The 16,132-nt window shown below is 25.6% G+C and overlaps 1 protein-coding gene across 1 annotated transcript; it reads right to left on the bottom strand.

Annotated features, from left to right (window-relative positions):
- Positions 1-4,395: 4,395 nt before the first annotated feature.
- Positions 4,396-10,040, bottom strand: LOC101503324 (very-long-chain aldehyde decarbonylase CER3). The gene is made up of 11 exons (XM_004507730.4): positions 9,670-10,040; positions 9,319-9,551; positions 8,943-9,175; positions 8,302-8,521; positions 6,977-7,104; positions 6,631-6,887; positions 6,421-6,528; positions 5,771-5,977; positions 5,200-5,310; positions 4,940-5,113; positions 4,396-4,820 (listed from the first exon to the last, which is right to left on the bottom strand). The coding sequence occupies exons 1-11, from the start codon at positions 9,718-9,720 to the stop codon at positions 4,641-4,643; spliced, it is 1,902 nt and encodes a 633-aa protein (XP_004507787.1). The 5' UTR covers positions 9,721-10,040; the 3' UTR covers positions 4,396-4,640.
- Between the last annotated feature and the right edge of the window lie 6,092 nt (positions 10,041-16,132).

Here is a 16,132-nt window from a genome sequence, read left to right as displayed (position 1 = left end):
GGAGCGGGCTTGTGACAGTCAAAAGCACTAACATTTGAGTTGGTCAAAAAATTTATAGTGGTCTAGATGTTGTAAATTGATGATTTCTTTTAATTTAAATTTGGTAAAGACTTTGTGATCATTTACTCAAAAAATTTATAGTGGTCTAGATGTTGTAAATTGATGATTTCTTTTAATTTAAATTTGGTAAAGACTTTGTGATCATTTACTCAAAAAATTTATAGTGGTCTAGATGTTGTAAATTGATGATTTCTTTTAATTTAAATTTGGTAAAGACTTTGTGATCATTTGACTCAAGACCATCACAAAAATATGAGTGTATGAGCTCGCACTAATTTTTGAGAGTTTGAATCCTCTGAAATTCTTTTTACATAAAATCAGTCATTTTGTGGAGGTTTAAACGATCACAAATGATCATATATAAAAAAAAATTATGGCGATTAAAATTGTAAATTACCATTTAAAAAAATAAAAAATATACAAATTTATTTTAAAATAGAAAAAACAATTTAAATTTCTTTCAAAAAATGTAAACAATTTAAGAAAAACAAAAAAGAAAGAAAAAATTCAAATAAATTTTTTTATTTAAAATGTAAAATAAAAATAGTAGATAATATAGGTAGAAAATAATAGTAGAGGAAACATAGAGAAAATGTTTAAGAAAAAGTTTAGAAAAAAGATAGAACTAAGAATTAAAGGGAGAAAATGAGAAGAGAAAATTGTTAGAAAAAAATTTTAAAGAAAAAATAGAAGGAGAATATGTGGCATACTAAGTATCCACAAATGTGTGAATATGGACGAAGTTATCACAAATTTGTTTCCTATTCAAATTTGTGGCCGCATAATCCCTTATAAAATCAATCAATTACAAAATGATATTTAATTAAGGTTTTTTTTCAATATGTAATAACAATATATTTGAAGTTTACAATTAGTGATTACATTTTTTTATCTTAAAAGAGATAAAATGATAAATTACGCCATAATTAACTGACACAATTGTGAGATAATTAATAGATTTTTTAAGGGATTATGCAACCACAAATTTAAATAGGAAACAAATTTGTGATAGTTTCGTCCATCACACAATATTTATGTTCATCAATTGAGATAAAGTTTAAAAATAATTACAAATATTTTTCTTTTTGAAATTGACTAGAAATAAAGGGTTTTTTTTTTCTTTCTTTTTTTATTATTAAAGTATGAAGACGGCCAGTACTATTAAGCTACCGACGGTTTTACTTAATTAACGAAGACATTTGATAGTCTATAATTGGCATTTTTCTAGTAGAAATATTCATTAGATCCAATGAAATGTTTTTCGAAAATTCTCTCGGTACATCAAAATAAAAATACAATATTTTTGAAATTTCTCTCGGTACATCAATATTTAAATCAATATTTTTGAAATTTCTCTTGGTACATCAATATTTTCGAAATTGCTTTGTCCGTAGAATTTCAAAACTAAATTATTGTGATTTATTCGACAAACAAACCAAATTTATATGTTTCTTGGGCATACTCACATGCCAATATAAGTCTATATACACTTAGCAAAAAAAAAGAATATAAGTATGTATTCATGTACCAGTTTAATTAATAAAAATTGAAAAAAAAAAATATTTACATGAATTTATTATATCAACTTATAAATGTATATCGTTAAATTAAATATTTTATCGTAAATTAAAAAAAAAAAAAAAAAATCTCACCACCTCTCCGCCACCTTTCTTGAAATTTTTGGTAATTGAATTGACTAGAATCTAACTGATAACCACCAATTGTTAGCTTTTCCCAAACAATCAAACGATTATTGATTGGACGGTTTCAAATTAATGCAACCAACAACTATATATCAGAAAAATTATATATCATTCATTGCTCCATTGTCTGCCACGTACAGGCACTAACAGGTCCCTTACATCTAACTAATTTGAAAAATAAAATATTCAAAATTTATCTCATATACTATATATAGTAAGTCATAACTCTCCAATACTGCAAATACTACCTGTATCCTTAATATATATAAGAAATTTTTTATATAATTTTTTGTTAAAATTAATTATAAAAATAATGCACTTAAATGAACTACTTGAAAAACTAATCAATTAATAATTTTTATATTTTGATAGCATATATTCTAAAATTTAAGACGAGAATAATTTGAATAATATACTTGACTACATCTTTTTTATACTTGACGAAAGTTGTTGACGTCGAAATAAATTAGACATCAAAGTATTGAAGAAAAGTTGCATTTTGTAAAAAGTTTGTTAGACAAATATTTTGTTCTAAACATTCATTGTTTGATGAGTTTCTTTTTTTTTTTTTTTATAATTATTGTGATGAGATAATTATAACTTGAAATTTGAGATGAAAAGATAAGAAAATAAAGAAAGAAGCAAAAAGAATTTGTTTTGAATCGAGAAAGATGGAGCGAAAATTGAACAAATTGTTCAAGAGTCAAGCAAAAAAGAAAAGATAAATCAATTAAGTTTATATGAAAAATTTTCCAATATATTTTTGAAAAAAAAAATAGGAAATAATTAATCTCTATAACCATATCATAAGTTTTTATTTAAACTATTGATAAGAGATAAATGAAAAAAATTAAGTTGAATTATATTGATAATTGAAAAAATTGTTATTTACATCAAAAGTTATATAAAACTATATAGTCAATTAAATAAATAATTAACTAATCGATAAAGATATATCTAATAAGAAAAATGCTAAATATTATAATTAAAAACAGAAATGTAAAAAATCATATGTGTCATTTTTTAATTGGTTTGACTATTTCAACTTAGTGTATAGTTACTTTTCCTAATTTAAAATATTAGCTTTCGTAATTTGTTCGTGAAAAAACATATCGTACACATTATTCATTTAATAAACCGTGCTCAGTGGCGAATAAATAATGTTGTTGAATCTTGAAATTATAGAGCACCAATAATTTAGTATTATTTTGAAATGGCCAAATATTAATTTTTGATGGATAAGGGAGTTGAACCTACAGCTTCTTTATGATTCTAATTTATATGTTCTTTCCTCAAATCATCTTATTACTCTCTCAAATTAAAAAATTAAATAATTTATCCGAAATCATAAATTATAAGTCATTTGAATTTCAAGTCTCATTTTCTACTGTGTACGAAGATTTTAAATAAACTATAAATACTTAAAATTTAATTCAATAAATTTTCGATGTAACATTATCACCTCTAGAGCTGTTTATGGTTGGTTTTTTTAAAAAACTAAATCAAATTCATTTTAAAATTAATATATGCATTAGGATTTATAACCAAATTCATTATTTGATTTAAAATCTATTATAAAACCAATGGTAAAATTGGTTACGGTTAAATAATCGGTTTATAATTAAGCAACTGATTTTGAAAATTTTAATTTTAAAATCGATATTTTTTTTCAAAATCGGTTAAAATTTGATTTTTTATAAAAATAATATTTATTCATAGTTTAAAAATCGGTTATTTAAAAAAATCAATTTTTTCGATAAATTTTTTTAAAAAAATTCTCACCTAATTTTTCGAGAAAAAGTTCGATTTAAAATTATTTTGAGAAAAAAAAGTTTTTTTTTTTATTTATTGTTTTCGAAATTTTTTTGAAAACAAAAAATTTCAAATTATTTTCAAGAAATAAAATCTCAAAATTTTACAAAATATTGGTAGTGGATAAAAACCAAATCCAAATATAAAACATAAGTAGTTATCCAACCGGTTTATAAATAAACCGGATTATAACCATATGATTTTAACCGAATATTTAAAATGAATTTAGATCCAGTTTTGAATTTCGACCTCATAACCGGATTTTTTGCACAACCCTAATCACCTCATAATTGTGAGTTATAACCTAAAATACTGAAATACTAGTCCCTCTATCTGATATGAAGTATCTCATTTGTAATATTTATTTATTGTAAATCAATTGTGTTTTTTATATTATCAATGAAATATTAATTATTTTTCTTATTAACATATATATTTTTATTTATTGTGTTTTAATTCATTGAATTATTAAAATCAACACAATTAATAAGTGTAAATGAAATTCATTTTATGATTAAAATCAACATAATTAATTATTTTTCAAAAAATTGGTTACAATTCAAGTGAGACATAAGATACAGGAGGATCTCTTAAAGATTAAATGATTAGCTGTTAATTCTTATTATAATTAGCTGCATGACTTATTATTCCTTTTCTTGTTTGTCATTTGTTTGTATTGATAACAACACTTTCATTTTTCTGATATTATTGATTGAAAAGAAGAGATCGCATGGCTCAATTCACCATCTATTTGTGTTATGTCTTTGTGCATTTCAACACTATCTAAAAAGTAATTAACATACGATAGAAGAAATGAATATAGAAGAAATTTGAAAAATGTGAAGCTAGCTAAGTTTGCTTTCACTTCATTTATGGTATGATTATGAATAACTATGAATATGTATGCGATCATATAAATGATCGTTTAATAATAAACATAAATATCACACTAATTAAAGTAAGTTGAATGAATACAACCAAACTTGATGGCCACTCATGATATGAAAGATTACCAAAACAAATATAAGACAGAGCTTTATAAAGTTGTTTGGCAAATATATATTTTTAATGACATTTAATGTGCTGACTTGAAACAAGCCTTAAACCATGTTTGAGTGCTGCTTGCCACACAAGATCAATCCTGTTAACATCTATGGCCCCAACTTCATGATGAGACCAACCTTCAAGACTATGTACCACTCCTCCTGCATGGCATGCATGAACAACTCCTCTGTCCATTGTGTACTAAAATGCCACAAAAATTTACACTATCAACTAAATTCAAATATTGTATATATAAATTAAATGGAATTGAATTTAGAGAAAACAAGATGAGAAAGATATTAATGAAATTGATTGTTTACCTCACAACAGCCAATACCTTCCACATCTTCGGGCAATCTCATGGCAGCAAGATCACCATAAGTGCAGTCTCTTCTAAATGATAAAATAGGTGGGACAACAAATTGATGAAAATGGGTTCCACGTGGAGCCCAACTTTGTTCTCTTGGAGTGATCCATTTACCAACAATCCATGTCTGTATTAACTCAACTAATTATATTCATATATTGTTCACACTTCACAATCATTTGGATTTTTAAATTATTATTCGCATAAAAGTACCTTGCAGTTTTGTGCTGCTTGGTATTTTGTCACTTGGACAAGGTAGCTTTGGTATTCAACAGGGGCTTCCTTTAGAATCTTTTGAAATCTGTCGTTTGAAATTGTTAACATCTGCAAAGTTTCAGCATTTACATCTAATTAGGAATCAATTATTAGTATAAATAAAGTTCAATTTACATTCCACTATATGTATACATCATATATCTTTATTAAATTATAAACATAATTGATTCAAAGAGTTCCCCTGCCTTCCCCTTCTTGGTATTGCGGTAGAATTTGTAGCATTTGACTCAAAACGTAATTTTTATATTCAAATTTATATTTTAATTCACTTTAATGCGAATTAATTCAAACATAAATAATTTTACGATCAATTCACTTTTTAATAAACTCAATTCATTTAAAATTAATGTTTGAGTTGCAGAAGCAAACAAACACTTATATAATTGTGCAAAGTTGTGAGGACATAAAACAGTAGAGTTGCACATATGAAATGGACCACAAACAATTATTAAATAATGAAACTGTGATCTAAAAAAATTAATGAAAATGGTAGAGGGAGAAAAGTTACCAGAACTCTAACTTTCTTTTGGCAAAGGTAGAGTGCAATTGCTCTTCCAAGTTTGGAAGTAGCTCCTGTTAGGAAAACCTCTTCAACATCTTGTGGTAACTCGTTGAGAATAACAGCAGCTGTTAAAGTGTTTCCATGAACAACTCTAACCTTAAGGTTTGGATGCTTGTCCACAAAAAGTTTTCCACCCCCATTTAGAGACTCATTCTGTATTCAATAAAAATATATTAAGAATTCCTGAATTAGAAAAATCATCCTCATAAATTTATACAATATTTACTGTAAATTGAATTTAGGTCCGAAATTTAATATTGTATCAGAATCTATTCTAATTTCGTTAATGAGTCACTTATCCAATACTAATACTTTTAGGCACAATAGTTATTTTAGACATAAAAACATTTTTTGGGAAAAAAAATTAGAGAAAAAGATTATTAATGTGATGTGTAAAATGTTAAGAAGTTACAAAATTGGTCCACCAATGCTGCAATTATGATGAACTACAATATATTTAGTTTCATCAGTACTGTACCTTACAACTACAAGGCATTAAAAACTTCAACAACTATGCACAGAAAATGCCAAATTTAATCATAATAGTGAAATTAAATAAGAAAAGAAATAAATGAATTCAATAATATAAGCCTAACCTTGTTTAATGCAGCAAGGCTAATGACTTTAACCCCCATTTTATCAGCCCTAAGGATAGCTTGTTCAATTTGCTTGTTAATTCCATCAGTAGCAAATGGCAAGAAATACTGTTACGAATATTAAAAGATAAAATAAAATAAATATAAAATAACAACTAACATTTATTTGTGGTTTAAAAAAATAAAATAAAATAAAAATAGATGACACACCTGAAAGCCACATCGCGGAACAACCCACGTTTGGTGGAGTCGTCCTCGAAGGTAATAGAAACTAAGTAAAAAGGTTTTGGACCAAATCCACATTGCCAAAACAACCATAAATGTCAATGGCAAACCTGGGAGGAATAAGAGTCTTGTTTTGTATGGAAGTGAAGCAGTGGATCGTAAAACAAAGGGAACATGCATGCAAGATGATAGATCAACCATATGAGCCAGAAATACAAAATGCGGTGCCTTATCATCATTTCCTGCAGGATTCATTTAATATTACTAATTATATTCCACAAAAATTGAAAAATATTAATTACTAGTAGTAATTAATTATAGGACAATTTACCTGACCCTGAACTTAATGTTTTGTGTAATGTCCATGAATTTTTGTTTAGAGTATTGCCTAATGCGTCAAAGAGAGGCATAAAGAGGCAGAAATTAGTGTCCTTTTCAGTGTGATGTAGATTGTGGTATCTGCATAGCATAGAAAAGAGATAAATAAATACAAATGGATGTAAATGGAAGTTATGGAATCACATTGGACCAAAATGCATGCTATCTTCTAATGCTATTCTACTGTCCTATAGGTTTCAAGAGAAAAAAGATGAAAGCTAGATAAACTATATATGCAGGGGATATTTAATATAAGCATCTAGGCTCTGGATAAAATTTATTAATCGTTTGGTCCTATTTTTTTTTTTTAATAATCTCCAACTAATTAAGTTATTAACCAAACTTGCAAAAGTTTGGTTTTTGTGGTCCATTTGTTTAGACTTCAACAACTCTATTCTCTAGAACAAATTTTGTTGTAAAGCTCAACCATCAATTTAATGGTTTATAGTTTAAAAAAACAATAAGAGTTTGTTTATTTTAAGAAAAAAAAATTAGTTTTCATTTTTTAAAATTTGTATTAATTTTAACTTGTTAATAAGAGAATATATGACTCGTCAAATTTCTACAAAAAATAAAAATTAATGAAATGGACAATTGCAATGGATAAAACATGTCATACAAACTAGAAAGGATGCATTTATAAAAATAACAAAAACAGTTATTTAATATTTTTCAATATTTTCAAAAATACAAATAATTGGTCATTTTATAAGTCTTAAATATTTTTTGTTAAGAACGAAAATTAACATAAATTTTAAATAATAAATATAGAAAATATTTTTATTAAGTTGACATGCCGTAATGGTTTATATTTAAGCATACTTATAATTTATCTTGTATACATATATAATATTAAGTATTGATTTATTCATTAATACTTGATATCATTTATTTTATACTAAATTAAATTTCTTTAGATGAGTCTAATTCAAAAAGGAAGAAAATAATTTTCACCTAAAAAAATACTAAACCTTTTTCTATTGAATCTCTTGAAACTATTATAGATAGATCAATAAAAACGGTTAAATCTAATACTAATAGTATCAAAGTCTTAAAGAAACCGACATGCTATGGTGCAATATTCAAGCATGGTTCACACTTCACATATAGCATTTTGGTGGCACGCATTAAATGCACGTCACTGTTCTTACCAATAAAGAGAGAGAAATGAATGCAAGCAACTACTATCTTCTATCAATTTCTAACAATGTTACACGTAATGAGTTGTACTACGTAGTTTACTCGAGAGTGTATTAGCTGTAACGAAAATTAACTTACGTTGGTGTGTAAATCACATATCTAAGAAATGGAAATGCCTCGAACAATTTGTGTGGAACTATTTCAACGTTGCAATGACCCAAGCATCTTAGGAAATCAAATATCAAAACATAGCTATATACCAAACTTCCGGAACCATATCCCATCATAGAGGCACCAATTATTGGGATTCCAATCACTACCGTCAAAATAACATGTTCCAAAAGTGTTGCGTTTTCAGCTGCAACAACACAAATCATATGCTCAATCACCAATACAATGTTGACATCTAATTTTACATGAATATAATAAGATAGTTTCAAATATGTTTTCTTTTTCGGTTTTTATTTTTAATAAATAAATAATTAAATGGATCTTTGTAATTTAAAAAAAAATAATGTTCCTAATTGAAATATCGGTCGATATTTTCACATAAAATTAATTATGTCGCAAAATTTTGTACAGATTACTAATAAATTAATAATTAAAAAAATGTAAAGATAAAAAATAAAGATTTATATATTTATAAAGAATAAAAATATATTTAAATAGCTAGAAAATATAATGAAATGGAAGAAATTATGCAACTAGCTTTTCTTATGAACAACCAATTTCCAAATATAGAATAGAATTGAAGATAGTTAGTTATATGTGAATCTCACCGGTAAGAGGGGTCGGCACCGGAGATGAATGATGAAGTGAGTGATAATGAGTGAAAAGATAATCTTCATGAAATTTCTTATGTACCCAATAATAAAGTGGCTCCGAGACTCCCACGTGTAGCACCAAAGCAGCAATAAGTCCTTTTGCATTCCATAGAGGAAGATGTTGAAGAAAGGGAAAGACATAAAAACATATTGAACCAACAAGTGCTTGAAGAATCATGAAATTGTCCCTGTTTCAAAAAATATAAAAAATTTATTTAATATAATCAATAATCATACATATATATGTACCACATCATGTTCAGCCTGATACTTAAATTAAAAAAAAATATATATACAAATCAATTAATTATGAAATGTGTTAATTAATTACCAGTCCCATTCTTTGTCAATCTGCTTGAAATCAACACCCTGTTGAAGAATTCTTCGATTTCTAGTAAGAAAAAGCAAGTTACTATAAGAACACCAAAGCACGTGTACTAAACCTCTTAGACCACATAGTATGAGCAAATGAAGGCACCACCAGTTGAGGTTGGAGTTTGAGTGTTCCTCTTCATACAACAATCCATACACCACTTTCCCCACCAATGGCCCATATAACACATACTAAACAAAAAATATATATTTCAGTACCACAAAATTATTATATCATAGTAAAAAAGAAACAAATTTGATATATGATTCAAATCATAACTAAACATAATAATATAATTTTGTTATGTACCTTGAATATTCCCAAATTCTCCCATGGCCAAGATGATAAAGGAGCACCCATTTGATTTGATTTGATCTGATCACTAGACTAAATTAAATTTTCCCTTTGTTAAATGGTACCTTTGTTCTAGTAATAGACTTCTTTTCTTGTTTTTTTATGCAATTGGTTGAAATTTGAAACACAAATAGAGTAAAAAAAAAAATTTATTTGCCAAGAGAAATATATCCAAAAAGGTATATATGAGAAAGGAGGAGCAAAGCAACCAATGGGTATGATAGGTTGGGATTGTAATGAAATTGTCCCCTCCCCTACCTTTCTTTCCTTCTTAATGGGAAATTATATCTATAGGTTTGATTTTAACTGTAACTTGAATATCTGCTTTCCAATCACATCACACATATTTATAGGTCTTGAGACTTGGCAGTTGAGTTGTAGCCAATACAAATACTAGTACAGTTAAAGTGGGCTCCCACCTATGTCTTTTTTTAACACTAATAAATTTAAGAGTCATAATAACAAATCAAATAAGGGTATTTGTTGAGAAATTTTTAAAAATTATTATTATGAAAAGAGTAAAAATTGAATGATTCAAAGTTTTGAATACATATTTTTTTAATATATTTTTAATAGAAAAATTTTATATTTAAAACATAACATGTTAGTATTTTATTAAATTTTTTATATATATTAATGAAATAGTAAATAAACTTGTATATAATTGTGAGATGTCTACTTTAAATTTTAGATGTAATATTCACTATAATAATATCAATTTATCAGTTAAATTATAATTTACAGATATAATAATTAATTGCTTTAACGTATGGTTTATTTTAGGAAAAAAGTTGGCATACGTGTGCAAGGTGAAGTAGCTATACACCACCTATTGCATTTAGAGATAAAATTACTCTCTGTATATTTAACCAATCCCATTGTTTTTCTTAAAACCGTGGAGTTGTTGTGGCGGATTCAAACAACAAAAATAGATTTAGTTAACATAATTAAAATTTGAAACTTAGGAAAATTGTGGGGAAAAACACAATGAACCCGTGGTCATAGCTTAATGATCTCATTTTAACTTTTTAAGGGAGCACTCTATCGGCTCCAAAATTAGTGTTGTTTTTCTTCAAAATAGTCATTTTAACAAGTTATCTTTATTAATAATTTATAAAAAAACAATTGTTATATTTTCACTATCATAAATATAAATATAATGTACATAATATTTATCTCTATTCATAATTATAAATATCTATAAATAAAAAAATTGTACATAAATATAAATACATTTTCAAATTATTAAAATATTTTTTTTCAAATATATTCTTTTTAATACTATTAATTTAACATGAAAAACTAACGAAAAAATTAAATTGAATAGATTCATGTAAAAAAGTCAATTTAGAAACGGCCACCATTTTCCATAGTAACGTATGCAAAATGCAATTTCCAGAAACAAAACACTTACGAGGCTTTTCATCAAATATTATGGGCAAAAATAACAAGAAGTCAAACAGGGAACATTCACTATTGTTAGTTATACGTAATAAGCTTAATTTGAAATTATTTTGCTCACTTTGTGTAAGATCTATAACATAGAATAATGACTTTTGAAACATATCTTTCTCGTATTTTTCATGTTTTTTTGCAAACTTAAACTTTCTATATTTTTTTTAAGTTACATGTATTACAAACAAAAAAAAACACCTAAATTTTTTTTATTTTTTCTATATATTTTCGCCATTATATAATTTTTAATATTTTTAGTTACTATCATTTTCATAATTACATTACATATTATTTACACCTTAATATTTGATATTTTCTATCCCACTTTTACAAATTAAAATATGCAAAATTAACATTTTAATCTCATGAAACGCCCTTTTGAAGTTCTTTAATATACAAGCATTTTATAAATCTTAAATGTACAATATTAACTAAATTTGTAGAGTCCAAAATTAGATGTGCCCCATGAAAAAGTAAAAGTAAAGGCACTTCTTAACAACATAAATATACAAATACAATTTTCAAAATAGGGACATTTTTATTTACAGGGACATTTCAAAATTAAATTCATTTCTTGTAGTCTCTATCTAGATTTTATAAAGACGTTTTTATGGAGTAAAAATATCATATTTGTATAAAGAATTTTTTTAAAATAAAGAGTAAAAGTGAATTAAAAAAATTATAGATAAAAAAATTGAGAATTTTTGTATAGCGACTAAATTTTATTTTATTATTTTTTTAATTATAAAAATTGTATTTTTTTTTATTATAAACTCAATTTTTAAAATTAAAATATAATTTTTAAAATATTTAAGACAACTCTAACTACTACATATCCAAATTGATACATTTTATCAATGATTAAATTGATAGATATATTATATAACTACTTAAAAAAAATATATATGAAATTCAAACTGGTGCACAGAACACCTAAATTTTCAGAGACCCACATTTAACATGTATTAATTTAGTTTAAGAAACAACTAAACTAGTGCTACTCCTATAAACATGTTTATTAGTGGTAAGGGGCCTGTGTTTGAAAATGGAAATAGCATTAATGACTATGGTAGATTGCTAGTAAGGACGGTGAGGGGGTAATGACAGCAAAAAAAGTTAGTGGCCATCATAGTGACGTTGGACATACTGTGGAAGAATAAAATTTGAATAATAAATTATTTTGCTCTATGTAAAACTACGGTAATGGTCGTCAAATTGACTTTTTTTATTTTAAAATTAAATAATTTTGACTTTTTTTAAATGATATAATATATAATATAAATTTTTATAATAATATAAAATAATTGATATCTATTAAATTGTTATAAAAACTTTAATTTTAACTTTTAAAATTATTCATTTTTATAATTTAACTTACAACATAAATAATTAATATATCAAGATGATTATATATAATAAGAGTGTATGTTAGATTATTTAAAATATATTATATTATCATTTTTTAATTAAAAATATAATAGATGAACCAAAACTATCAAATTTTAAAATAGATGATTAATTTTATGAATCGATAAAAATAGTAAATAGAAAAATGCAATTAAGGGTAAAAATGACTAAACAATCTTTTGTGATTTACTTTATGAAAATAAAACATTTTCTGAGAAATAAAATCAAATAAACTCAAGAGAGATAAATTAAAAGAACAGTGAATCACTAAAATGGAAAACTTGTTCGTTAAAGTTTTATCTGTAGTAAGATTATTTTCCTTAGCATGTTTCACAACACAACAATTGAGGAATTTTAATATGGATAGCGTCCATACTATTATGGTCATTTTATTTTTATAAATAAAATAATTATTTAAATGGTATTAATTTAATAAAATGAAAAAATACTTAAATTAATTAAATCGACGAAAATTAAATTATTATTTTATCTATAAAAATAAAGAAAATCATGAATAATTATTTATAAAGAATATTTGCGAATATTTTGCTATTATTAGACTATTTATTAATCGATGAATTCATAAGATATTGGTGCATGTGTAATAAAAAAGAAATTTTTAAATTAAAATTATGAAAATCTTATGTACTATCTACTAAATGACAAAATAAATTAAATAATTTCTATTGATTTTTATTGAAATCAATTTTTAATGAACATTGATTATATTAAAAAATAATGATGAAATAGTTAGAAAGACACTATTTTTTTTTGTCAATCTATAATATTTAAAATTTCATAGTCGACTCTAATATTTGGAGGACAACATATAAAGGACACAATTGGGATCGGATCAGGTAGAATCATCACGGAAACACGGGAGCAATTAATATTAGCTTGTGTGAGTATTTTGAACTGGAATTTACATGTTAAATCAATCAATAAATTATATTGACAATTTAACTTAAATTTTGGACGGTTGGTATGAATTATAAATGTTATACAGATGAGAAGTACTTTTAGTTTTTTATAGTGAAAAAACAAAATCAACATCACTTAATAGTAAACCTTATACGCGAGCTTATCGAGACGTGTGAGAAAGTGCAAGTTGGGTGATATGGTACAATGGCAATCCAATTGCATTCCGGTTGTGAACAATCAAAATTTAATGTAGCTGATTAGTTTTGAAATGTTTAACTAAGTTAAACGATTGAGATTTTAAATTTTAAAAATTTAATATTTATATTAAAATTTAAAACATCTAATTAATTGTAAAGAGATAATTTAAACGTAAATTGAGTACGTGCAATTGTCTGCAAATTCAATCGAATGTGAGAGTATAGTGTTTCTCTTTCAAAAATCCAGTGGGAATGAAAGAGAGGAAATGGTCCGAGTCATGCCACAGTTTGGTGCCGCCTATTAATGAAGTTAGAGGGGAGTTATGATTATTTATACCTGTCTAACTAAGGAATCAACTTGGTTATTCTTTGGAAATGATGTTTATTTTCAACTGCCACGTGCACCAAAACAAAGGGGTAGTTGTATGTGTTATATCTCTTTATTATTTTATTTTATTTAGTTTAATACACCCTAACAATTATGATGAAAATAATAATACCTGCTTTAAGGACACCCGCTAAAAATTCTATATAAAAATAAATTTTGAAATTTGTATAATTTGTATTTTAAAATTGTAAAAATTAAAATTTTACATTTAAGATTCATTTTTATTTTCCTAATTAACAAGTATCACTAAGATTTTCAAAATGGACCCAAAAGAAGATTAAAAAATTAACTAGGTCATCTAACTGTAGACTATACTTAGCAAAATTGTATGCCACTTGACTAGATTCATGAAAACATGCCACCAAATTGTTAGACTATTCTTAGCAAAATGGTATGCTACTTGATTAGCTTCATGAAACACATGCCACCAAATTGTTATTCGTTAATATCGAAAGATATTGTGAATTACAATAATAAGAGCAATATAAAAGCGACTTATGGGATAACCATCCTCTAGTGAACCCAAAACATTTTTTGAGTTACTATTAACGATTATATGGCAAAATTCTCAATTCCAAACTAACTTTAGCCCATGATAAATTTCCCAAAGCTCTGAGTATACGACAAAACATCTACTCGAGCGAACAACACAACCAACAATATAATGACCTTGATAATCTCGAAGTAGACCACAAAGGTTACTGTATACCAAAATTAGTTACTGATAGTGTCACAATTAAGAGCTATAAAACCTGGACTCATAAGTAACTGAAGTAGTAATATCAATCACAAAAAATGAATGTTAAATTGTAATTTTTTTAATATTTTAATTTTTGTATTTAATTTAAATTAATTTAAGATCAATCGTCATTGAAACAACATGTTCATAATATGAATATGTTAGAAATAAAATAAATTAATTTATAATAAAGTGTATTTGTGTGTGCAAATAATTAAATATAAGAGATAAAAAGATCACACATAAAAAGTATATTGGTTCACCCAACTCAGAATAGTTCAGTCATCACAACTGTGATATTTTCATTATGTGCTTCAGAACCAAATTATTCTCATTCGCACATTTTCTCTTGATCACACGTTGATCAATTATAATTTTCATCTTTCACCCTGTAAAGAATTTTTACAATCACCTTTCAATCTAGAAACGTTTTTTACAAACACATTCAATAAAACATACAAGAAAGATTTGTGTTACAAATGATATGTATGATAAAAGTGTTTGGAATCTTGAAACTTCTCAAAACTTGTTTAAGATAAATAAAGACAAATTTAGTAAATGATGATCCACAAATATAGTGAAGAGAGTTGAAATTTGTTTGAAGAATTTTTGACTTGTTATTACATGAATAAGTGTTGGTAGATTTGTAAAAGGTTTTGAATATTCAATTTAAATTGAATATAGTTGTTGGACACACTTCCCAAATGTCATATCTATTTTAAAGCAATTAAACACATATTTATATTTTTGTCCATAACGTTTTTAACAAACGTAGAATGTTCTTGCTTTTGAGTTTGATGGTTAACGTGAATGAGTAAGGTAATGAGTTGTAAAATGTTAGTTGGTATTTTATTTCAAATTAGAATTATGCAGAGCTTTATGTAGAATAATGTAAATACAATGTATTTGCGTTATTGCTCACAATTCATCAATTTCGAGATCAATCTTGTCACTAGTCTGATGTAATTTTCCTCTTTTAAGCATTCAGCTTGATTTATGGATTTGACCATTGATTTGAGCGGTCTTGATATTCTCTAATTTGTGGTTTGGACTATGAAAAATAATCTATTTTAATTATGTCTTTAAAAGAGAATAACCAAAATGTTCTTTTGTAAAATCATAGCGCTCTTGATTTTGTGTTGTATGAAAAATGTGAATGAGTGATTGAATGGTTATCTAGTGTTAATTATTTATCTCATAAACATGATGTGCTTTCTGCAAAAAGGTGCAACAAGTGTTCTTCTTGTCCTAGATGTACTTGCTCATAGCAGTGTTGTAACGCCTAATTATTTAACATGAATGAAACAAAAA

The sequence above is a fragment of the Cicer arietinum genome, chromosome 7 (assembly GCF_000331145.2).
Source record: "Cicer arietinum cultivar CDC Frontier isolate Library 1 chromosome 7, Cicar.CDCFrontier_v2.0, whole genome shotgun sequence".
NCBI lineage: Eukaryota > Viridiplantae > Streptophyta > Magnoliopsida > Fabales > Fabaceae > Cicer > Cicer arietinum.
Note: the sequence above shows the minus strand (reverse complement) of the source record. Positions and strands in the feature narration are given on the sequence as shown.